The sequence below is a fragment of the Nyctereutes procyonoides genome, unplaced genomic scaffold (genome assembly GCF_905146905.1).
Source record: "Nyctereutes procyonoides isolate TBG_1078 unplaced genomic scaffold, NYPRO_anot_genome, whole genome shotgun sequence".
NCBI lineage: Eukaryota > Metazoa > Chordata > Mammalia > Carnivora > Canidae > Nyctereutes > Nyctereutes procyonoides.
The window spans coordinates 5,199,238-5,226,132 of record NW_026575119.1 but is presented as its reverse complement, the minus strand read 5'-3'; the positions used below and the strand labels follow the sequence as shown (position 1 = coordinate 5,226,132).

The 26,895-nt window shown below is 34.6% G+C and overlaps 1 protein-coding gene across 5 annotated transcripts in view; it reads right to left on the bottom strand.

Moving 5' to 3' along the window:
- CLCN3 (chloride voltage-gated channel 3) overlaps nucleotides 1–26,895 on the bottom strand; it is a 91,366-nt gene that overhangs the window by 17,494 nt on the left and 46,977 nt on the right. For all 5 annotated transcript variants that reach the window (XM_055334503.1, XM_055334506.1, XM_055334505.1 and 2 more), the window contains 7 exons: nucleotides 17,005–17,162; nucleotides 10,142–10,241; nucleotides 9,119–9,306; nucleotides 8,017–8,139; nucleotides 6,713–6,919; nucleotides 3,440–3,520; nucleotides 1,986–2,531 (listed from right to left, as the gene is read on the bottom strand). In XM_055334503.1, the coding sequence (XP_055190478.1) occupies nucleotides 1,986–2,531; nucleotides 3,440–3,520; nucleotides 6,713–6,919; nucleotides 8,017–8,139; nucleotides 9,119–9,306; nucleotides 10,142–10,241; nucleotides 17,005–17,162 (1,403 nt within the window). The remainder of the gene's footprint in view (nucleotides 1–1,985; nucleotides 2,532–3,439; nucleotides 3,521–6,712; nucleotides 6,920–8,016; nucleotides 8,140–9,118; nucleotides 9,307–10,141; nucleotides 10,242–17,004; nucleotides 17,163–26,895) is intronic.

The window sequence follows — 26,895 nt, the reverse complement described above, 5'->3', positions numbered from 1 at the left end:
GTCCCGAGGAGCTATTCCTCTCTCTCTCTATCTTTTTTTTTTTTTTTTTTGATGCTATTCCTCTTAAGTGGTACAGTGTGAAGCAGACAAAAATATTGAAGGTCCATATCGGGACTTTCAATATTTTTTAGCAATACATCAAAGGAAAAAAATATTCATCAATTAAATTTAATGAAGAAAACAAGAATAGTAAATACCTTAAGCAAGATCATTTAAGGATATACTAAGAGCTCTAAAATGTTCTGGATATGAAATAAGCTGAGCATAAAATGATGGGAGTTGAACACTGCATCAGGATGTTTGAAAGGTTATCCAAATAGATGAGTTCAAAATATGTTTTACTCTACTGCCAGTTGGGATTCTTCAGCCAGAGCACAGGGCCACGTGGAACTTAACAAACCCCTGCCGGCTTTCTCTAGCATCCTACAGCTCAACTAAAGATGAAAAAGTTGGGATTTACAGAAAAATCAATTTACTGTAGAAACGGGTTTTCACAGCTGCTCTAACTTGATTCACTATGAAAAAAAAATGTGAACTACAAGGTATTTCTATCATTTAACTCTTATATACCCAGTGGACTAAAGAGAGAACAGAAAAGACCATATTTCAAAAAACTATCATTAAGATTTTGTTGAAATTAAGGAATCATTCCACATAATTCACACCTGTAAAAGCATACTATCACTAGTGAATATTAAAGAACAAGCTGACATTTGATCCTTATATACAGCACTGACAGTCATATAAGAGAATTACATTTACTGGCAAATCACTAATGAATGTCATTTTCACTGTTGTAAATTCAAGTGTCCCAAGGCATTAGGCCTAACTCCCTTAAATCCTTATTGAAAAAGGCATGGTATTCACAGGCTAGGCATTTAACAATGAGTCTGCAGTGTCCTTTCAAGCTAATACCCTGTGGTTATATAATAGGTGGAGTATTGGCTCCTCAAAGGTATCTATATCCTAATTCCTTATGTTACACAATAAGGTAAGGCGGAATAAAATGTTGCAAGTAAAATTAAGGTTGTTAATCAGCTGACTTTAAAACAGGAGATTATCCAGGATTACCTGGATGGGCTCAAAATAATCACAAAGATTTCATTTAAATGTGTGCAAAGAATTTAGAAGAGTTAGTGTCAGAATAATGGCCAAGGAATGTGGGCGGCCTCTAGAAGGCTGGAAAAGGCAAAAAATGGACTCTCCCCTAGAACCTCCATAAATCCCTATGAACACCTTGATTTCAGCCCAGTGAGATCCATTTTGGACTTCTGATCTCCAAAACGATAATAAATTTGTGTGATTTGAAGTTTGCGATAGTTTATTATAGCAGAAAAAAAAAAAAAACCCTAATGTAAGTGCTTTTAAAACATGATCATGAATTCCCTGACACTGCTCCCATTAAGAGGCAGGCTTTGTGCCCAGACAAATAGAACACAACAGAAAGCATGTGCATAACTTCGTTGGCCAAGTTAAAAATGATCCTCTTGGGACACTTGCTTTTGGAACCCCGAGATACCATGAAGGACTCTAAATGCTCTGAAGGCACTGTGTCAGAAAACCGGGGGGGGGGGGGAGACAAAGATATGTTCCAGGAGCCCAGACATTCTGACACAGTTGTCTGAATCTTCCCAGCCCAGGTGGTAGATGACTAGCCTTAGTCATGTCTGATGGCACATATGACAGACCACAAACAAAACGTGCTCAGCTGAGTCCTTCCTAAATTATGGACTCAATATCAAGAGAAAAATAAAGTTTTCTTAAATTGCTAGGTTTTGGAATAATCTGTTACATAGTAACAGATAACCATGCTTAACAATATATCCAAAGGAATTCTTTTTTCAATACTTAAAATGGAACCCAAAAGGTAAGAACTTTTTCAACCTACATTTATAACCACCTTTAGATAAACATTTCACTGTTCATTTCACATACAAGTTTTGAACATGCTGAAATTACTAAAACCACCTCACATTAGCACTTACCTTGATACCAAAAGTGAATACTGTCATGATAATTTTAAATATGAGTGCTAAGCATAACTGCCATATAGCTGAATATACTCCAAGGCCTGCTGGACGATCAGGAATATCGTCAACAATTTTGCTAGCATTCATGTCATTTCTGTAGTCACAGAGAGAAGAGGATTCCAGAGGACCACAGTCTGTAAAAAGCTCTTTGATCAGCTCACTGGTGTTGAGCCTGGTATATGGATTAGGGAAGGCGATCACCGCAGTAATGGCAGCAACAACAATGACTTCAAGAACAGGATACTTTCCGAATCTGGTGGATTTGCGTCGACGACACCAGGCAATATTCGCTCTAATGAAAAAGGCTCCCCAAAGCCCTCCAAATACCCCGAGGAGAATAAAAGGAAATAGTTCAAAAAGGTACCATGGTGTGTGATACTCCACATAAAAAAGAACCAGACGGCTGTTACCAAATGGATTGATGGATCTCAAAACAAATGCAGCCACTAAAGCAGCAAAAAATGATCTCCATAAAGTTTTAAGAGGAAAATAATAGCTAACCTAAAAAAAGGAAAAGAAAAATTAATGCTGTAATTTTATGTTTCTGGTATGTTATAACTTGAATGGTGAACATCATAGTCTAATTTTTGCTGCAGCTAGAGTTTACATATAAAAGATTTCACTGTAGTAAGAAAAAAATTGATGTTTTATTAACCTTGGCTATCACATCATTACAAATTTCCAATATCAATTGATCAAAAATGTCTAATCACTTGAGATACCCAGCATTGCTTTATTTTCAAAATGAGTTTCGTTTTTTTGTTTTTTCAAAATGAGTTTCACCTCTAATTCAATCATGTAGTAAAGAATAAATGCACCATCACTAACTCTTATGAGGTCATTAAAAAGTATTTAATTTGCCTCTTCTATATTAAACAAAAAAGAAAAGAAGAATACAAACTGGAAAAGTAAATTTTAAAACATTCCTAGTCACATTTTTATGTAAACATGTAAAAAGTCTTAAGCACTAATGAGAAAACAAAAACAAAATATGGCACTGATGCAATTAAAATCATTTTCTTTAAACATCAATAACTGTCCCAGAAATACGCATACAAGACAAACTCATAATTTAGGAATTGATTAAAAAATTTTAAATAAAAAAATGGGTGATAATTTAACAGACAGTGGTTAAATATTTTCTATTAAGCCAAATCCATTTCTGCTTACTTTTACAATCACTAATATTTATATAAGAATAATATTTTTAAGGCTTTTCTCAAGGTAAAGAACATATGTAATGTATTACTCTGTAAGAATGAGCAAAAAAGAATTTTAGAAAATTAAATCCAGAAAACTTAAAAACAAAGTCTATTACACTAGCTATAAAACTGAAAAGCATGCTAAAATAGATTTGTAATAATAATTATACATAATGTTGTAAGTGCTTTTTTCTTTTTTAAACCTACCTCTTCCAGGCTAAAAAGAACTCCTCCAATTGGTGCACCAAAAGCTACAGAAACCCCTGCAGCTGAGGCAGCTGATAGCACCTAAAAAGAGGATTTGTTTTATTTCATATATTCTTAAAAATTTAAATAGACCAAATAAAAATTCTTCATGTTCCTTGAATTTCTGAAATGTCTCTTCTGAATTTAACTCCCGTCCACCCCTCCTCCCCAAGCAGAGGCAAATATTTACTTCCTCTACAAAGATATTTTTCTCTTCTGCTTTAATTGAAAGGTCATTCACATATTCAATATTCAGTCAAAAAATATTTGTGCAAGATACACTAATGTAAATAGGATGCAAAGAAGAAAAGGCAACGAATACAGACAATTCTCAAGATGTTTGAGAATACCAGTAGAGAGAGTAGTTACTGGAGTTTGGCGGGGGCGGGGGGGAGTAGTTTATTCTTAAACAGGATATAATTTCTTCAGATTTTAGAGCTAATTGTTTCATCATTAACAATTAATGTTTTCTAGGTAAGCTCTATGCCCAATGTGGGATTTGAACTCATGACCCTGAGAATCAAAAGTTCTATACTGACTGAGCCAGCCAGGCACCCCTAATAATGACTATTTTCTAAATCCTAGTAAAATATCTACAGGACTAAAAACCTTTTGAATTTTCTTATTTTCACTACTCTAAGTCCTCTAAAATATAGCTACTGCCAATATGGAAAGCCTTAATCTAAAGCACAAACGATGGCTACCTCTTTCCAAACTGGAACCCTACAATAAAGTTAAAGAAGACAAAAATATCCACAAACAGCTCTTATATATCCTCTCTCCAACTCCCAAATCTGTCACTGGGACATTGCCCACTTCTCACCAGCATAAAGCCAACTATACATATAAATTTATTGGACCTTAATTCTGTAATAACTTTTCTAAAAGTCTTTATTCCTTTCACTATTTCATTCCAGTACATATCTGAGGGTACCAAATACATTTTCTCAAATGGCCAAGTTTTACACTTAAGGAAAAGAAACTGGAAATAATCAAAATTAAATTATATATAGTTAAGAACATGATCTCCACTGTCAGGCTGCTGCTTGATAAATTAAAGATAAGCAAATATTTATTTTAATTAAATTGTACTTGGCTAGGGGCACCTGGGTGGCACAGTTGGTTAAATATATGACTCTTGGTTTCACCTCAAGTCTGATATCAGAGTTGTGAGATGGAGCCCTGAGTTGGGCTCTCCACTCTCAGCTTGGAGTCGGCCTGGGTTTCTCTCTCTCTACCTCTCCCCCTGCTCTCTCTCTCTCTCAAATAAATAAATAAAATATTTTTTAAAGAATGAATAAATTGTACCTGGTTTTAAGAATGCATACTGCTTATTTGGGAGATGACAGCAAATTTAACAATTTTGTTTTTTACCACTAACAGGACTGTAGACAACACAATTAACTGAGTTCTCTGATTCTACATTTAAAAGAATTTTACAATCAAGCTAACACCCTAGTACCCAAAACTCATACATATTTTAATGTTTTATAAATATAAAAGAATCATTTAATTTAAAAATGTCAATGAAGTGAACATAGGAAGAAACCTGAAACACAAGGCCTTACTGTTTTTAACTAACAATTAAACTCTAGCCATTTATATACTAAGGTGAACAAAGTTAATGTCAAAGATATCACTAATCATCATAGTATATACTCAAAATTTAAGTGGATTCTATGACAGTTTCTAATAAATTTAATCTTGCAGTTAAAATGAATAAAAAAATAAATAAAAATCTAACCCCTAAAATGCCAAAGTAGCAAGTAAAAGAACTGCACTGAAGAGACAAATGCTATAGTTTCATTTTACCCACTAATCTGCAATGCTACAACAGTACAGTTTTAGGTTAGGTTTTGTTTTGTTTTTAACATACACATATCCACAGTCCCAGTAGAAATAGTAGTAGCAGTAAGGAGTACAGACTTTGGAGTCAGAGAAAAATAAATTTCAATCCATATTCTGACACTCTGCTATGTAATCTTGGACAGGTTAACAGCTTTACACTCTATTTCCTATCTATAAATGGGGATAATAGTGCCATGTTAATAGGATTATTGTGCATCTAAATTTTAAGATGCAAGTAAAAACCTTGCCCCCCCCACACACACACACACAAAACCTTGTCACAGAACCAGATAAGACAGTAAGTAATCAATAATATTAGCTATTTTTGTTGGACCATAGTGCTAGAATCACAATTATCATTTGGAGATGGAACTATGATGTTCTGAGGTGTTCCACTTTTAGACTACTGCCGATGCATGAATGATGCTTTAGTAGTAACACTAAAATGAACGAGGAATCATTTCATTTGAAGAATTAAATAGTTTGATAAAAGTATTCTACTTTTTTGTTATATTATTAAAAACAACAGAATGAAAGTTCGTTCCCGTGGTAGGGCCAGAGACCTCTGAGTTCTCCATATTTAATGATATAAAAATATAATACCTTAAAAACGCAAAGTGGTTTTGACCTAAGACTAGATTGGAATAACAGGAAGGGACTGGGCCGCAAAGTAAATACAAAAGGTCTCAGGAGCCTATTTTTCTTCTACAAAATATCTACAGCAATCTAGAAACATTAGGGAATTCTCTTAAATTTAAAGGCTGCCTATAAGATCTCAGCTGGCTTAAAAAAAAAAAAAAAAAAGTAAAGGAAATAAATGCTCCCAAACAGCTGAATGAGAGGAATTCCTATATTCCCTTTAATGTTTATCTCTGATTTAAACCTCAGGAGGTCCTAAGGCTCTCAGAACATCTTCATGGTGCCAAGTAGCTCTCTGTAGATGGCACACCTCTTTCAGGGGCATTAGACACTTCCTCCAGAGGAAAAACATAGCTGTTAAGACTTCCCAACCCTGGAAAAATACTGATGCTGAGAAATCAGAGGAAAAATAATGTTGCATTTGGGAAAAACTTCAGATGAATAAAGGTGTAAGGCAAAGCAAAAACAAATGAAAAGAGCTTTGTGAAATTCAACTGAAACCAATGGACACCAAGTAGTCTATTAAAACTTCTCTAGAATATAGGGGTGACTGAGCAGTACTGGGGATGTAGTCTAGAAAGACATTAAAGATACTCGAAAAGGATTCCTTCTTACATTTGAATCTGAATACAAAATTTATCCAAAAAGTGAAGAGTTAAAACATGATCTTTACACTAGAAAGTTCTCACAGACATAAGTCTATGTAATAGATATTTATCAGTCAAATAAACTACAAAAGACACTTACCTCCCTTTTTTTAGCTTCATTTGTGCTATACTTTGGAAAGAGGTAGGAAAAAATATTTCCACAGCAACAGGCAACATGTACCAGAGGACCTTCTTTTCCTAAACTCAAACCTGATGCTACAGCCAGTACTAATGTGATGGTTTTAATCATTAAAGTCCATTTTCCCAAGTAACCTCTGATGATGAATCCACTTAAAATAGTTTTAATCTACAAAGGAAAGATTAAGACAGCTTAATTTCCTTCAGGAAACAGGAACACTTAACTAATTTAAGTTACTCTCTTGTTTTACTCACAAAACCACCTTGCAAATTTTTTTGGTGGACCACGGAACAACTTACAATTTTTGAAAAGCTTTAACTATTATTCTAATTCTCTTCTCAAGCAAGGATTGAAGGCAACCCTATCTTATAAATAAAACTAGACTATAAGGCCTTGCTAAAAGGAATACAGGCCTTAATACAAGGGTTGTAATTACATAACCAGGAAAAGGTATATTTGAATATTTCTGTTGTAGAAATACAGTTAGATATATTCCAGACATTCTGTGTCAGAAATTAGGATACTTTGTCTTCTCAGACAGCTATTATTATGTGTAATATTTTCCTATACATTAAGTATAAGTGACAACAGCTAAAATGCTGCATATTACCCCTTATTAAAGACATTCTTAATTAACAGAACTTTTAAAATCACTAAAATTAACTTTCAAAAAGGAAATGCATTACAAAAAGCTGATAACCTACCTAAAACAGAAAAATTAAAAGGGGAAGGAAATGAATTCCCATCACACCATTCAATCCTAAGTATATTCTTTAAATTACTGTTGATAAAAAATAAAACCCAATAAAACTATTGACTCACTATGGTCATATGTCTATTTCAAGGATAAAGTGGTTATAATTATTATCTGCCAAATTCAAGAATTATTAACTTATAATTAAAAGATAGTCATAAAAAAGAGTAAATATATTCAAATCACGTTCATAGCAGCAAAACATCAACTAATCCATTGAAGAATTTTAGGCCACATAACACTTTTCCAGCTTTATAACCGAGTCTTCTGATATTTGTTTAGCCGTGTGCTAAATTAGTGGTGGAAAAAAAAATCAACCTCCACCGTTAATGATGAAATGATCATGGGGAAGAATTTGTTGTGATGTCTACAATCAGCTTACGTTTTTTAAATTTTCTTTTTCAGATTACAATTTCCCCAGAGAAACAACTACTTTTCCCCCTAAAGGCAAAAAGATAAACATCATAAAAATTACTAAATGTTCAATGATACTAAATATTGCACAGCTTACCTCTGGAATTCCAGAGCCACAGGCATATGGAGCAAATATTTTTACCAGGGAAACAGCAAGAAAGGCAAAACCCAAGGCCCAGAAGATGTACATTATGTAATTCATGATGTATGAGCCAGGACCCTAAAAGGCAAATTGTTTAAGAGTGTAGGAATTTAATGTACAGTGCAACCCGAATGTAAGTGCTTGCCACGTAAGAAGCTTGGGTGAAACTCATAAGAGTTTCTTGGCTTACTTCCACAATAGTAAAAGCTTTATATGAACAAAATACTTGAGTAGAATCAAGAAACATATTCATATATACACGGAGGCTTAATCTGTTTCCTGATACCTAAAGCCTTGTTGCCAAAAATCTGCTATACTTTAACCTCTGCCTACCCACAAACCACAGTTTGAAAACAGCTGAAGGCAAGATTGCATTTGCACTTAGATCTCATTCTGCTGCAATTCTCCTGAAGATCAAGGGAGAAACAGCATACTGCCCATGCAAATATTCTTTTTAGCTCAAAATTTCAGCTATAACAAAAATTTAAAAACATATCCTTATATGACCATGTAACTATATATATTATGTAACATTCTAATTTCTACAATGTTCATTACTGAACATCAAGAGCAATAACATAATCACTTAGTACTATAATGCCACAAAGAAAATCTGTGGATTTCTTCAAGATAGCTCCAGGTACGAGGCTTATATTAAATTTACTGATTTACTGATTTACTAAATTTACTGATAATTTATACTTCCTGACAATTGTGATATGTTAAGCAGCTTTAATAATTTGACTTCATATTAATTTTCCATGATTATACAGATCCTATTGCACTTCTTTTCTACAATAAGAAATATATTTAATGTCATAATTGAATAGACCTGAACGTGACTATATTGTTAACTAACATAAGAGATTCTTGTAACTTTACATTTTACTTGCTGCAATGTATTCTTCTTTTCCACTCTAACCGATTACATTTTTTTTACATTTTTTTTTCTTTTAATGCAGTTGCAATCATCTAGTAGTACATGATTCTGTAATTAAATGGAGACTCATCTCACTATATTGATTATTAATTCATCTTCAGACCCAGCAAGACTTACTTCTGCTTGACCTATGATTAATTCTGCCCATGTTTTCCACTGTGGACATTTATCCCTCTCTTCAAATGTTGTTTCATTAGATCCCCAACAACACTGTTCATGGTTGTACCACAATGCACTGAGGCAAATGCCCTCCTTTAGGTCAGTCATCCAATCAGCAGCAATGTCTATTAATCCAGCCAATGCCCCTATAAAAACATGTTGAAGGTAGTGTTAAAAAAAAAAATTAAGTCCACTTTTGGAGTGTTGAGACTATCAAGTTAAAAGGGTCAAAGAAAGCGGGGGGACTCCTTATACATAAAGGGGCACATAGGGAATATCACATAAATTTAAGATTTTTAAGTCTTAGGTATAAATAAGTTTATATTACTTTTTTAAAAGTATAAATAACAACTCTTTAAAATGGCTATTCTTTGTTTGAAATTACAACTAGTTACATCATTTAAATTAATTGTGATTTGTAATAAAGGTGGTTAAAAGATACTAAAATATCTTTAAAAGCAGGTATCTGGCAGGAGGTTCAGGAATCAGGTTATTAAAGTTAAAGCTTTAATACATTTGCAAACGATGTCAGTCAAATTACTTAACACCTCTCTGTGCTTCAGGCACTTCATCTGTAAAATGGTGATAACAGCAGCACTTATACCATAGGACTGCCATGCAGTTTATACTCATCAAGTTTTTAAGGCAGTGCATGATATATAGGAAACAATAAATATTAGCTACTTATTATGATAATATTAAAAGATACTTTATTGTTTATCTGGCCCAAATCATGTATTTCACAGATAAGATAATGAACTGAGAAAGATCAACCAAATCAGATTGACACTTAAAGTAACAGAACCAAGACTAGACATTGAAGCTACCTGCCTCCTAGTCTTATATTTAAGATTTCTTGAAAGAAATAAAACAAATGCTTTTAAAAACCCAACAGGACCTGAAAATAAATTGTAGGGTGAAGGAGAGAACTATTTATTTTTCTGTTAACCAAAAAAGGATTACATTAAGATTTTTCTTTACCTGATGCCAATCCTGTTAGTGTTACTACTAGCCATCCTGACCATGCATCATATAAACTTTTTGTCATTTCCCATGCTGATTCTTTCTTTTTGCTGTTGATCTGAAATTAGAAATGTTTATACCTCATTTTTCAAACTATGAACAGAAGCCACAATTTAGAATCTAACAATTTTTTTTTCAGTTACTATACACAAGACAGTAATGTATAAGCTAAATAATGGGAAAGGTGAGTTTGGGGCAGAATCACTATGTTAGACAATTGTTATACATGTAAAACAGATGATAAACATTTACCCAGAGATCTGCATTTTTAACAAAAACCTCAGGATCTGAGAGCAAGGGGTTCACAAACCACCTAGAGTCTGGCCTATGTTGTTTTAAATTGAATCAAATGTAGCTGATACACATCTTTTATATTAACAGAAATAAGATATTATTGCTTGAAATGTACGTCATTCCCTGGCCATTTTCTGGTCCTAGCAATTAAGTGGATTATGATATTCTTAATTTTTTAACATTTTTTAAAGATTTATTTATTCATGAGACACACACAGGGAGACAGAGGCAGAGGGAGAAACAGGCTCCATACAGGAAGCCTGATGTGGGTCTCGATACCGGGACTCCAGGATCACGCCCTGAGCTGAAAGGCAGGCGCTTAACCACTGAGCCACTCAGGCATCCCGAATGATATTCTTTAAAAGATAAGGCCAGTTAATAATAGTACTATGCCCATAAATACAATATAGAAAAGTCATGTGAATAAAAGGCCTGCCAAAACTTGTAGGCCTATAAATATGCAGGTATGGAGAGTTCTAATTCCACTTGGAACATCTAGAGGCTCTCTTCTATCACTGTGTAGGGCAGAAGTGTCCTCTACTGAATACAGTGGAGGGAGTGAAATTAGCAGGATAGGAATACGTTTGATTTCCAGATCTCACTCGACTAAGACACAAGAAAGCAACTCTTCCCTCTGTTAGTAAGAATGCAGTTTTAAACTTATCCCTAACTAGCCCAAACCTCTTCCATTCTATTAGGATTGTTGCTTTAAAAAGCCATATTCTCAGTCTAAGACTTCAATGCTCAAACCGTCCCACAGTATGGTTACAGCTGGAATTCAAACATCTGGTCTATTTTAAGCCACAAGATCTCACTAAAAAGACTCCGTTAAGTTCTGAGTTGAATAACGCAATTTTATATCTTCTATACTATAAACAACCAATCTCAGATACTAAGTATTCTTTAAAGACTGAAGGTAGGTTCATTTCTTTAAAAAATAATCATTAAACCCCATGCTGCTTCTTAATGAGAATAACTGTAATGTTTCATATAATATGAGGTAAAAATTTGGAAATCATCTAAATATTCATCAATACAGTACTGGTTAAGTAAACTGAAGTGTATCATTTGTAATGAAAAATTCTGCACTCACTAAAAGAATGAGATACGTGTTATACAGGGAAAAGAAGCAAAGTGGACAGAAGTGTGTACAGTATGCTACAATTTATCTAAGAAAAAATAAGTATATAAATATACATACTTGTATTTTTTAAACATAAAGAAATTAAACCATACAGTTTTAAAAGTAAATCATTATTTTAAGAGGAGGGAGGCAAAACAGGTTAGAAGAGATGGGGACTTTAAAACAAAGTAATTTGTATGTGTGACCTTAGTGGGATAAACACTAAGAACAAAAACGATTATAGAAAAAAGAAAACACTACAACTTTTCAACAAGCACATCACTAATGATAGTATTGGTAATATTTTGAAACTGCTGTGTGTTGTAAAGTAAGTCATATATGTGATGTTGAGATTTTTGGTATGGCTGAAGGATGGTACAGATTTAAGACCCAAAAGATAAATAAAAGTCTTTCATTACTGAATTTAAATTAGAAGGTTCCTATAGACTTAAGAGGCTAGAAAACAATGGCCAACCCAGACACAAGTACCTCTAGCGGCCACATCACCTATAAACCTTCTCCCTTCAAAGGAACCATGGTTCCTCAGTGGCTGACTCCAGGTATGGTGCAGGAAACGTGTAAGATGAGCTAGGATCATCTTGTTTTCCTAGAATACACCAATCTACTACAGATGTGTCAAAGGACACAAGCACCAACCCAAATAAGTCCCTGCTAGTCAAAAATGGAATAACATAGGCATCAACAAGGATAATAATAGGGATGATTAAAACACATCAAATATATTGAAATCTATGAGTGCATGAAGATAAAGAAACAGAAGCCAAACAAGCAAACCAAACTCTCACTGGCCAACTCTGAGGATACTAGGGAACAATTTAATTTTAAATTATCCCTTTTCTGTACAATCTAAACTTCAGGGAATCCAGATACTTGGTACGAAGAAGGTTCTCTTTGTAGAAATTTTCATGCTAATAAATAAAAAAAGGAATGACAATTAGATTACTGACATTTTGCAAAATACTGAAATAGTAATTTTTCAAATGATATAATGTAGATTTACTTTAAATTCAGAGGTAGAAGGGCTAACAAGTATAAGAAAAAGTTTAGGGGGAAAAGAGTAGGTATATGCACTGATATATAAAAGTTTTTCTTTTAAAAACAATAGTAAGACACTTGCACCCCAATGTTCATAGCAACAATATCCACGTTAGCCAAACTGTGGAAGGAGCTACAATGTCCTTCACATTAGCAGTAGATGAATGGATAAAGAATATGTGGTGTACACACACACACACACACACACACACACAATGGACTATTACTCAGCCATCAGAAAGGATGAATACCTACCACATTTATATTGACATGGATGAATTGGTGGGTATTATGCTGAGTGAGATAAGTCAATCGGAGAAAGACAATTGTCACATGGTTTTACTCATACGTGGAATATAAGAAATAGTGAAAGGGGCCATAAGGGAAGGAGGGAAACTGAGTGGGGAAACTTATGAGAGGAAGACAAACCATGAGAGACCCCTAAATCTGGGAAACAACAAAGGGCTGCAGAAGGGGAGGTGGGTAGGAGGATGGGGTAACTGGGTGACAGGCATTAAGGAGTGCATTCATGATGAAATGAGCACGGAGTGTTATATGTTGGTAAATTGAGTTTAAATGTAAAAATTAAACAAATAAAAAGCACAAAAAATAAATAAAAATAACATCCACGTACAGTTTCCCAGGTTTAAAAAATTTTTATGTTTATGTAAGCATAGATCAAAGTATGGAAAAATGGTATTTGGCCTATCTAGAAAGAGATGATTGACAAGAATAGCTAGGACAGTGACCACTTCATATTATTTTAAATGTTATATTATTTTAAATATTTTCAAGGACTAGGGACTATCTTTAAAACCAAAAGGCAAAAAATAAAAAAAATAATAAAACCAAAAGGCAAAAAATATACTGTGGTTTCTCTTAGTTCTGATTCTCTTTAAAATTTTATGAACATGATGTCGTATGGATACTTCATACTACCTTCACTTTGAAACACATTTAAACTCCAATCTGAGTAATTAACGACTTTGTAAATGTATATACTTCTAACTACAACTGATTTACTTAATAATCATACAAGATGCAAGAGTGTGCCTACACTAGGCATAATGGGATTAAAACACTGGTTCTTATAGTGTGGCCACATACACCTTGAGGATCTTGGAGACCTTCTTAAGGGGACCCTTCAAGGTCAAAACTATTTTTATCAGAATATTAAAATGTGATGTGCCTTTTACACTGTGTTGACATTTTCACTGATAACACAAAAGGAAATGCAAAACGGCTGCTCCTCAGCACATATGGCAGTAGCATCCAAATGTACTGGCAGTCATTACATTCTTCACTGTCACATATCCCAGTAAAAAAAAAAAAGTTAAGTAAATACCAGTTTCAATTAAGAATGTCTTTAATGAAGTAGTAAAAATTACTATGCCTCAGTCTTCTTTATATTATGTGTGATGATTTAGGTATACATAAAGCTTTCTGATACATACTGAAGTATGAGGTATGCCTTGAGGAGAAGCATGTGATTTACTTGAGTTGCAAAATAAACTTTACACCTACACCCGGAAGACCTATTTACTTGAAAGAAAGACATTAAACTATGGTTTTTCGGACTTAGGAATCTGACAGGCATCTTCCCAAAGACAAACCAAGTCTGTCATTTCAAGTGAAATAAATGTATATTTGTTTTTAATGACAGAATTTGAGTTTTCAAGTAAAAACAAGAATTTTGGAAAACTTGTATCTATCACTGTTAAAGATGACAGATTCCCAATACTTAAAGACTTTTCTAGAGATCAGGGCTAATATTAACAATTGTGATTTTTTTTTTTAATGAAAAGTGTCAACACTTGAAAGAACTGCATAATAAATCAGTGAGTATTTTCCAAATGATCATTACATGATGTTATAAAAATATTCATTAGAGTTCAAGGTGAACTAACAGATTTTAATATAACAAAAGGCAAAAAGTTCATTGATATAGTTTCAGATTACACATTGGCAACTAATCTTTAAGAAACTACCACCTGGGGGATCCCTGGGTGGCGCAGCGGTTTGGCGCCTGCCTTTGGCTCAGGGCGCGATCCTGGAGACCCGGGATCGAATCCCATATCGGGTTCCAGGTGCATGGAGCCTGCTTCTCCCTCTGCCTATGTCTCTGCCTCTCTCTCTGTGTGTCACTATCATAAATAAATAAAAATTAAAAAAAAAAAAAGAAACTACCACCTGTCATTTTGGTATCAAAGAATATCCACAATGATATAAAAAGGTTATTAAAATATTCCTAGCTTATCCAATTACCTAACTGTATGAGGCTAGATTTTCTTCATATGTTTCAACCCAAATAACATATCACAACAGACTGAATGCAGGAGCAGATATTAGAATCCAGCAGTCTTGGGCAGCCCCGGTGGCGCAGCGGTTTAGCACCGCCTGCAGCCTGGGGTGTGATCCTGGAGACCCTGGATCGAGTCCCATGTCAGGCTCCCTGCATGGAGCCTGCTTCTCCCTCTGCCTGTGCCTCTGCCCCTTTCTCTCTCTCTCTGTCTCTATGAATAAATAAATAAAATCTTAAAAAAAAAAAAAGAATCCAGCAATCTTTTATAAAACCAACAATGAGATTTATAAAAATGTAACATGTCACTCTCTCACTAAATATTTTTTATTTTGGAAAATATGTTTATTTTTCATAAAAAGGTTTTGTTTTCATAAAACTGTATCTTGATGTTAATGTGTAATGGGATTTTATTACTTTTAAATAAGTCAACGCATTAAAAATTTCTCCGTTTTTGTATCTAATATGGTAAACTAATAAGTTCCCTAGGCATTCTCAATAACTATTCAGAGTTTAGAGTTCAAAAGTGTTCTCAGATGATAAAACAAAATAAAATAAATATGTATTTTTTCAAAAACTTTGAAAATCCCCACTGGATTGTATAGTCCCAAAAAGGTAAATACCAACTGATGAATCTCAGGGGTTATACTTGTCATAAAATAATCTAATTCTATTTTCAATTATACATTTATATGTTAATATGAAAGGTTATAACTAATCTGTATGCAGTTATTTTCATTTATAAGTAAATTTCAGACCTCAAAGTTATAACAAGCCTTTGAGAATTTGGAAATTTATTTTTCAAAGAGATTCCTTTTCTATTTTTTAAAATTTATTTTTGGACTACATTGTATCAGTAAGTCACAACCCACAAGTTGTACTGTTTAGAAGCCATTCTTATTTTAAATGTTTTTTATTTAATGGATAAAATATTGATTTAATTTTAAAATTTTTATTTATTTTAATTTAGCAGGAATTTATTTTTTGTTACAAATGGAACAAGTTTTTTTTTTTTTCTTTTTGAAGATTTTATTTATTTATTCATGAGAGACTCACAGAGAGAGACAGAGAGATAGGCAGAGGGAGAAGCAGGCTCCATGCAGGGAGCCCAATGTGGGACTCAATCCCGGGACTCTGGGATCACGCCCTGAGCCAAAGGCAGATGTTCAACTGCTAAGTCACCCAGGCATCCCAGAACAATTTATTTCGAAAGAAATTTTAGCCCAACTCCTTAGCCCAAGACATAGCTGAAATATACATTTGCTATAAAAGCCACTAGAAATATTATTGCAATATAAGTAATACTTTTTTGATTAGTAATTCATTACAACACTTAACATGCCCTTTACAGAACTCAATTTGAGAAATATCAGCATTTAAAACTGAGAAAGGAGCTAAAAGAAAACAGTAAGACCCCACGAAACTATCCCTCCGTGTTTCTTCTTTCGCCATAAGAATCATATAACAAGTTTCTTCTTTTGCTGGAGCTCCTATGCTGTTCAAAGCCAAAAATCATGCTGACTTCTACACCTTGATTTTATGCTGTGTTTTCCCAGTCTTTCCTTCTTGTCTTATTATATTCTTCCTTGATTTTAAGCTACCTCAAGTCCTTTCCAGGGGTATAAGTAAACTTTTAAAAAAAATTACACATAAAGGGGATCCTGAGTGGCTCAGCGGTTTAACGCCTGCCTTTGGCCCAGGGTATGATTCTGGAGTCCCAGGATTGAGTCCTGCATCGGAGTCCCGGGATTGATTGAGTCCTGCGTCAGGCTCCCTGCATGGAGCCTGCTTCTCCCTCTACCTGTGTCTCTGCCACACACCCCCCACCACCACCCCTTGTCTCTCATGAATAAATAAATAAAATCTTTTAAAAAAATACATATATAGAGAAAAAACATGTATTACTTGTAAAATGTAGAAATTTACCTCAATGTACTTTAATGTATAGTAAGTATTTTGGCTGCCGGAGGTCAATGGCAAAGATATGTTATTAAGTGATCTAGTTGATCTAGTTATACACTACACTAAAAAATTATTGAAAATACTTACCCGTCTATGCCTCTCTCGGTCTTTACATTTCTCTCGCACCCAATCAATAGTATGGAAATCATCATATGTACCAACACCCGGAATTGGTTCATCCAAAAGATCCAGTAAGTGGGTAGAACTGTTAATGCTGCCTCCATTTGTCATTGTATAGTGAGTTCCTATAAAGCAAAAAAGAACAGTAAGTACATTTTATGAGACACAATGGTGAATTAGGTAACCTTAGAAGTTCACTGGTAATTCATAAAGAAATGGTATCACTTGAAATGTAATAAAATAGGGGAAGAAAAATTATCAAGAAAAATTATCTAAAACTTGGAAATAAGGCAAAAGACCGTGGTATGTCCTTTCAAACTCAGACTAGAGTATCAAAAATAAGCCTGCCTCGTAGTCATCTTTTGCTCTGAGGAAGAAGGCTTTGATTTATTATTTTCTATTGATTAGGACATAAACTCTATAAAGTTAGGTAATGACTTACAGAAGATTGATAAGTTGAAAATTAATGCTTTCATCTGGCAAAAAACATAATTCAATTTCATCTATAGAAAGGATATACTTAGAATTGTAGTATTGGGGTTTTTTGTTTTTGCCCTGTAGGAAAATTTCTTTCACTGATATTTCATATCACACATCCTCTTGAAATGTGCCCACTATATACTTTTAAGAGAATTTAAGGTATCAGAAAGGATGCTGAAAGACAATTCACAAAAAAGAATTAAATTTTAAAAGTTCAACCTAACATAAATGGCTCTTAAAAAGTTCAATACAATACAAAAAAGAGAAATGCCTATCAAACATACGTATCATTTCCCTCTATCAGATGGATAAAGATTAAACAATTAATGCACTGAATTGGCAAAGTCATGGGGAAGGAAAGCTTACCACAAAATTAGTTTTAAGTATAAACTGGTATAACTCCTTTGGGAAGTCAAAGCTACCAAAATTTATATACACAAACATTCCCTAACCTAGCAAAGTCCACTTCCATTTTTCTCGCACTTACAACTGCATAAATCCGTAAGTTATACACAGTGTGGTGAAACATCTTACTGTGTGCTCTAGAAGGAAAACAAAAACAAATTAATGTCAAAGTGATCATAATCCAAAAGAAGAGTCAGCAAAAGAGCCAGAGAGCAAATACATTAGGCTCTGGAGGCCACACAGTCACAATAACACAACTCTGCCATAGTAACACAAAGAGAATCACAGATAATATATAATGAATAGGGATGGCTATGTTTTAATAATACTTTATTTACAAAACAGGTGAACAGCAGCATTTGGCTCAACCCCTGATCTTTTCCTTTTTAAAGATTTTATTCATTTATTCATGAGAGACATAGAGAGAGAGAGAGAGAGAGAGGCAAAGACTTAGGCAGAGGAAGAAGCAGGCTCCATGCAGGAAGCCCGATGTGGGACTTGATTCTGGGACTCCAGGATCACGCCCTGAGCTGAAGGCAGACACTCAACCACTGAGCCACCAGGCGTCCCTCAAACCCTGATCTAAAGTCTCTAGAGCACGAACCAAACTCAACTGAATATATTTACTAGGAATTTTCTACTTAATGGCACTCTGCTAGATATATAAGAGATACACAGGTAGAGCACCTGGGTGGCTCAGTGGTTGAGCGTCTGCCTTTGGCTCAGGTCATGATTACAGGGTCCTGGGATCAAGTCTCGTATTGGGCTCCCTGCAGGGAGCCTGCTTCTCCCTCTGCCTATCTGTGTCTCTCATGAATAAATAGTCTTTAAAAAAAAAAGAGAGAGATGTGCAAAGGTAACAAAAACATCCCTGACTCAATGTAATATTGAATATTGTATTAATAAACAATGTCTATTTACTTCCACCAGATCAAACAGGGTTCTCTCTTCCTTTCCTATTTAATACAGTTGAATATTTGCCTTGGAAAGTATAAAACTTCTAAAAGAAGAGTATATTGATCTCAGCGTTTTGGCAGATGTACTCCAGGAATGAATAATTTATCATTCTTGGCCGAGGGTTTAAAAGGCCAATCCCTGCAATAGCCCATGTTGATTTACATAAAACAACTTTATACTTTTTACACTAGCTCTTTCTTCCTCTCTCTGCCCTGATTTTACTCAGCAATTTCCACTTGGTAAAAGCTGGCTGAAAGACCAGAAATTTTCTTAAGAAAAAAACTACAGAGAATAAACAGTGAGTACTTATAATGTCTTGATAAATTTGAGAATCTCTGACTCTGCTTTCCACGTGATAATATTAAAATTGGCAATTTAAAAAATCTTTTTGCAGGACATATCAAAAGCCTCTATAGCCTTCTGATATGATAACATCACTTCTGGCCAAAAATGCATAAACTGAATCTTAAAAGGAAAAACAAGATAAACACAAATTGAGGGAAATTCTACAAAATAAATGGCTTACATTCTTCAAAAAATGTCAAAGTCATGAAAGACAAATAACTGAGGAACTGTTCTAAAGCTATAGGAGACTCAAAAGATATGACAAATAAATATAATCATGCTTCTGGATTATTAGAATGTGGAACAGGAAAAAAAATGGGTTGTGGTTTTTTGGGGGTTTACATTAAAAGACAGAGTAAAATAACTGAAAAATTTGTAAGCAGTCTGTAGATCAGATAATAATACATATCAACAGTTTTCTGATTTGGGAATGTCAATCAATATCAGTTTTCTGATTTCATATAAGGGAATGTCCATTCACAAGGGAATACACACTAAAGTATTTATATATACATGCACATTTATTTTATGTATTATATATATATATATATATACACAAAATAATTTATGTCAGAGAAGAGCATATATAACAGTGAAAGAAAGAATAAGAAAAAACAAACGTGGTAAAATGTTAACATTTCAGAAACCTGAGTGAAGTGTATATAGGACTCTTTTCACTATTTTCAACATCTCTAAGCCTGAAATTAAAAGAAAAATTTTTTAAAAGTCTACTATGATATATTTTGAGAACCTCCAACTCCCCCCACCTCTTGTTGGTTTTATTTGGGTAGAGTTAGAGAAACATGGGCTGTTGATCTTAATTATTACTCTTTTATTCAAAAAATAAAAAGCAGGGTGCCTGAGTGTTTCAGTGGTTGAGCGTCTGCCTTTGGCTCGGGTCATGGTCCCAGGGCCTCCCTGGGATCAAGTCCCACATCAGCTCCCTGCAGTGAGCCTGCTTCTCCCCCTGCCTATACCTCTGCTTTTCTCTCTCTGCTTTCTCATGAAAATAAAATCTTTTCAAACATAAATAAAAAGCAAAATTTCTATACTACTTAACATATATCCACACAATATGTCACCAGCCTCATGATAAGAATTGTCAAGTTGTTTGCACCACAAAGATGATAAGCAAATGGAGCATGTATTACTCTAACAGACATAAGCCAGGAAATAGAAAAGTAGACACTTGTTTTTATGAGGTAGCAAAAAGTACAGCAACAAAATAAACAATATTTACATTAACTATGGGTCTTGTCTTTAATGATTTTCAAATACTCTGCAGAAACTACTTTCACATCTAATTTACAAAACTATGCAGCAATTCAAAATACCTGAAAACCAGAAATAAAGGATTCAAATTTTTTAAACCAGAGGACCCTGTGAACCAATGTTTTGTGCTTTGGGGCTTTCAGGTTGTGTCCCTTAAACTTCTGTGGCTGCTACAGAACATGTTAGCATGAGAATTAACCAGAGCAGTTTGTGTCTTCAACAGACTGTTTGTAGGTCAGTGTGTCCCTTTATCTCTATTTGCTTCTACATACAGAGCAACAGTGTTTGAAAAGTATTCTCCCCAGTATTATAGGGAGAAATACTAACTGGTGTTTTTGGTTTTAGGGGAGCCCACAGAAACAGAGTCACAGTTTCCCCTCCAAATTATTTCTAAAGGAAATCTGGGGCATTCTTGCAACTCCTGTTACCCAACTGGCTTGGACAGTAACCAGGGAAGATTTTGGTATGAAAGTAAAAACTTTTTGCTGAGACAAATGATTAGAGTATTTCTTTGGCTCTGATATACATAATTAAATGGAATCCCCAGGAAGAGAAAGGGAGACATTTCAATTTGGCTTTAATTTCTCTCCTTTTACCACGTTCGTTACTCATTGTACAGGGCTATTACCAGAAACTGAAAGATATCATACTGAATGTGAAATCAATTAACATTTTTTTTTAATTTAAAATTTGTACTTGCAGAGTGTCACATTTAGTGGTCTGTCCTCTGCTCTGCTTTCTCTCATTTTTTAATAATACAGAAGTGGGAACCCGTCCATTTACAAGAGACATTTGACTCACGGATCTATTTTCTATTTCTCATAGCCTCTGAAGTCACCACACTCTTGGCAGGGATTTTGCACTCAATAGTTCAGAGGCCCCCAGACAGATTACAAATTGTGACAAAAGGTGTGAGTTGTACAGACTGGATTCATTACAAATTTTCCCAGAATTCCAGATAAAGTGTTTCAGCCCTCATCTGGATCATGAAAAATATGGTGGGGGATCCACAGTACCCTCCCCATAGGTTGCAGGTTGTTACCAGAATAAAAAAGTACAAAGAGATGTCCAAATTGCTGGGGCACCTGGGTAGCTCCCTTGAGCTCAGATCATAGATCAGGGTCCTAGGATCAGGCCTGGTATCAGGCTCCCTGCTCAGCAGGGAATCTCCAAGTCTCTCTCCCCTTGCTTGTACATGCTCCTATTCTCTCAACAGAATGAATAAAATCTTAAAAAAAAAAAAAAAAAAAGAGGGGGCGCCTGGGTGGCTCAGTGGTTGAGTCTGCCTTTGGCTCAGGTCGTGATTCCGAGGTCCTAGGGAGCCCCACATTGGGCTCCCTGCAGGGGAGCTTGCTTCTCCCTCTGTATGTGTCTCTGCCTCTTTCTGTGTGTCTCTCATGAATAAATAAAATCTTAAAAAATTAAAATTAAAAAAAGATGTCCATATTGGGAAAAAGATATAATAAAGATGCTTGAGTTAAAAAAGAACATACTCCTCAAATTCACAAAAATATCCTTTCAGTGAATGAAAAAACTTTCTGAAAGTGGTTAAACATTTGATAAGAATCAAGCCCCTGAAGTTGTCACAAGGACTTCCAACAGAGGAGGACATGCCTAACACGTGCATCAAGAGTACTGGGGAGTCAATAGTGCAGAGACACCTAAACCCTATAGTTCAGGAGGCAGTTAAGTCCTAATGCCAGAGCAATTTCATATTTAGAAATGTAAATCATTTTTATTTAAAGATAATGAGAAAGTGTCCTTCTCAATCTATCCTGAAAAATAGAAAAGAAAGGAAAGCTTTCAGTGCTTCCATTCTAGGAGGCCTAAATTATCCTGATATCAAAGCCAGACAAAAACACTACAAAACAAGAAAATTACAGACCAATATCTCTGGTAACCATAGATGCAAAAAAACCCCAACAAAATATTAGGACACCAAATTCAAAAATACATTATAAGCATGATTCACCATGATCAAGTAGACTTTATTACAGGGATGCAAAGATGGATCAATATCCACAAATCAATGTGATGCACCACATTAACAAAATGGAGAAAAATCATATGATCATCTCAATAGATGCAGAAAAAGCATTTGACAAAATTCAATATTTGTTTATAATAAAAACTCAACAAAGTGGGGACAGGGGGGAATATACTCAATATGGGACAAAACCACATCATACGTCATGGTGAAAAGCTAAAAGCTTTCCCACTAAGATCAGGAACAAGACTGTGCTTATCATTTTTATTCAACACATTACTGGAAGATCTAACAACAACAATCAGACAAGGAAGATATAAAACTGTCATTATTTACAGGTGACATAATACTATATACAGAAAACCCTAAAGACTCTACCAAGAAACTATCAGAAGTAATAAATGAATTCAGCAAATCTGCAGGATAAAAAAATCAATACACAGAAATCTGCTTTTTCTTAATTTTTTCTGATTTTTTATTAGTCTATAGAATGCAACAGATTTCTGATTCAGCTGGCTTGTTTCCTATCCAGCAGTTTGTTTCCTATGATTAAGAGTCTCATGGTTTGTCTCCCTCTCTGATTTCATCTTGTTTTATTTTTTCTTCTCTTCCACTATGATCCTGTTTTGTTTCTTAAATTTCACATGAGTAAGAGCATATGATCATTGTCTTTCTCTGATTTACTTATTTCGCTTTGCATAATATCCTCTAGTTCCATCCACGTCATTGCAATTGGCAAGATTTCATTTTTGATGGCAGAATAATATTCCATTATATATATACCACATCTTCATCCATTCATCTGTCAATGGACATCCGGGCTCTCTCCACAGTCTGGCTATTGTGGACACTGCTGCTATAAACATTGTGGTGCAGGTGCTCCTTTGGATCACTACACTTGCATCTTTGGGGTAAATACCCAGTAGTGCAATTGCTGGAGCATAGGGTAGCTCTATTTTCAACCTTCTGAGGAATCTCCATACTGTTTTCCAGAGTGGGTGCACCATCTTACATTACCACCAACAGTGCAAGAGGGTTCCACATCCTCAGGAACACCTTATGTATCATCTCTGTGTATAGTTCACTGCAACCTAGCTTTTATAAAGTTTAACTTACATATATTAAAATGAGATAAATACAAATAATTGTGTTAACAAAATTTTTATGAATAGTACAAGTTATCTAGCTTCACCTCTCAACTTCATCTTATGTATGAAGCATATATCTTTTAATACCACAAGCACAAATTAAAGTATATACATTCATGAATATGTATATAAAGTAGATCTCTCTCTTGCCTAAAATAATACTTCAATGGTTGGTTAATTTGAAAATTATAATTTACCTTTTCTAAAACTGATATCTGGAAGGGAATCTATAAGACAAAGAATGAAAATGACAATGAAATAAAGGTAGGCAATCCTTCCCTGATTGCGCCTTTGTCCTTAGGAAATGCTCTTCTTATAGTCGCACTTTGTTAACACAAAATGACATGATTTACCTACCCTGGCCTTCCCATTTCTCAAGGCACATACAGCTTGCATTTACTTATCTGTGAAGACAGTAGTAGAGGTGCACCAGAATACCTTCTGAAAATACTAATCAAGGTTCCTTACCCAATACTATTTCCTTGTCCTCTCCACATTTTTCTCCTATTAATTCGGTGAGGCATCAATTGCCACAGGAAAAGAGAACGCAACAGAACACAGAAAACAAGAGCCATTAATATGGCTTCCGAGTTTCATAGTTAGGTTTTTAAAATCCATTAGAAAAGGGAAAATTTTAAAAGCCAGTACCTTGGAGTTATAAGGGATAGGTTTCTAGGTTTCAAAAGGCTTTAAATACAATGGCTTTGACTTTCTGCAATAAGACATGGACTGAAAAAAGACTAGATGAAGAACCAATCCTACATAACTACACGAAGTTTGCTGGGAAGCAAGGAGGGGAACTGAGTAAACAAGAGTTATGATAATTAAACTGGCAAGTGGCTTCAGCCTTTAACATTCTCCTATAACGAAAACAATACAGATGAGATCATTCTAGCCACACTTATTTACAAGCCCTTTATTACTAAGCATACTTTCTAAAAACTATCTTATATCATTGAGTACATATGCACATCATTTTCGATATACTTCAGATTACTTTAACTGCTGTGACCTACTGTAATTTAAACTTCCAGGTTAGTTTACATTACAAACAGTACATGCAATAAACATATGTGAGCCTAATTAGTCATCCTCTTTAGTTTTTAAATTTTTAACTTTTTTCTTGTTAACATTTTCCTTAAACAGGTACCCAGATAGTAAATATCAATAACCAGGTGTATCTCCAAATTTAAAATGACCACATTAACCAGCAGCTGTCCTCAGATTAGGATTTTTCTTTGTATAATACTCCCTTATTGTTTCTACCCACCTAGAAACCCCTTCCCTTTCTTTCTGTGATAGAACCCAATTATTTTTAGGAAGCTTCTTTCCTTCATTGCATAGTCTTGTGGAAAACACTGATCAAGGTATCCTCCCCTCCCCAGCTAAGAAAAAGGCACATGATCCAAGCTAGACTGATCAAATCCTCTTCTAGAAATGTAAATCTTGAACACTGTGATACAAAGACACTGGAGTCTGTTAATGTCAATGACTTAACTTCAAAAGGATATAGGATAGTTCCTACTACTTGGACTGTAAGAAAGTATAATCTGAAAGTAGTTCCCAAATTTAAGAAAAAAATGAAAAACTTTTCTGGAGTCCTATCAGATGCCAGTGATTACCCTTCTACTACACAATGGCTGGGAGAATAAAAAAAGGCTGCCTTCTTTTCAGAGTAACCTAGTAGAGAAATTCCATGACCTTAATGAGCTTGGAGATCAGGCCTAAAGTCATTCTCCAGCTCTGCCATTTAGTAGCTATTTAACTCTATTTAACTGTATCCCTCACAACTTACTTACAAACCTCTTAGAGGTACCTGGGTTTTTTTCACCCACTTTTAGAGTACGATGTGTAAACTGAAGATATATCATGTGAAATATCTAATGATAATCTGACAAACAAGAATTCAATAAGCATGACGTAGTGTTTCTGCTCAAATATTCTGGTATTTAAAACTGCACCAGGCTGCATTATTCGTATGGCATTACCCTTTTTTTTTAATTTTAATTTTTATTTATTTATGAGAGTGAGAGAGAGGCAGAGACACAGAGACACAGGCAGAGGGAGAAGCAGGCTCCACGCACCAGGAGCCCGACGTGGGACTCGATCCGGGGTCTCCAGGATCGCGCCCTGGGCCAAAGGCAGGTGCCAAACCGCTGCGCCACCCAGGGATCCCTCATATGGCATTACTCTTAACCCAAAGATTCACAAAAAGACACAGAAAGGGGAAAAATACCTTACAAATTTGAATGATGAGCTCTTCTACAATTGTATATTAAAAATCCTGTAGTTTTTTAAAAATATCATTTAATTCATTATGCCCAACTGGCATGGACACAAACAGATTTCTAAAATCTATGGTCAATAACCAATCTTTCCATGAAACGGACATTTTGTAATTAGAAAACACTAACATTATTTCATAGTTCAAGTATTATCAACACTAAAACACCTCAGTAAGCAGGAAAAATTAATCAATGAGCTGTTAACTGGGTTGTAGTTTTTCTTGCAAAAACAATTTTATTGATAAAGAACTTTATTTTTTTCTCCAGATGTAGAATTTTATATACCTTCAACTTCCCAGTCCTCAGCAACTACTAATCTACTTTCTGCCTACATGGATTTGCCTATTTGCCATTTTATATAAATGGAATCGGAAATACATAGTTTTTTGTATTTGGGTTCTTTTATTTAGTATGTATTCAAAGTTCATCCATGTTACAACATGTATCAGTAGATATCGCATTAATGGATATTCCATAATATTCCATTAAACCACTGATGGACATTTAGATTGTTTTCTCCTTTTAGCTATTATGAAAAATGCTTCTATAGGCAGTTAAGTACAAAAGTAGGTATGAATTCATACATACCTATGTAAACAGAAACTCATTTACCAATATCTATAATCTAAACAAAAAAAGAGTTTGTCTTTTCAACAAATGATGCTGGGACAACTGGCTATCCACATGCAAAATAAAGCTGGACCTGTACCTCACACTATACATAAAAAATAACTCAAAATGGATCACAGATCTAAATGCAAGGGCTAACTAAAACTAGAAAACTCTTAAAAGGAAACAGAAGAGTAAATGTTTATGACCTTGGGTTAGGCAATGGTTTTGCAAATAAAACACCAAAGCACAAGTGACAAAAGAAATAACGAATAAACTAGACTAGATCAGAATTTTAAAAATTCTTTCCTACCTCTATAGAAGCCAGATACTGCTATCTATCTGGTATCTAACAACAATAAAACATTAT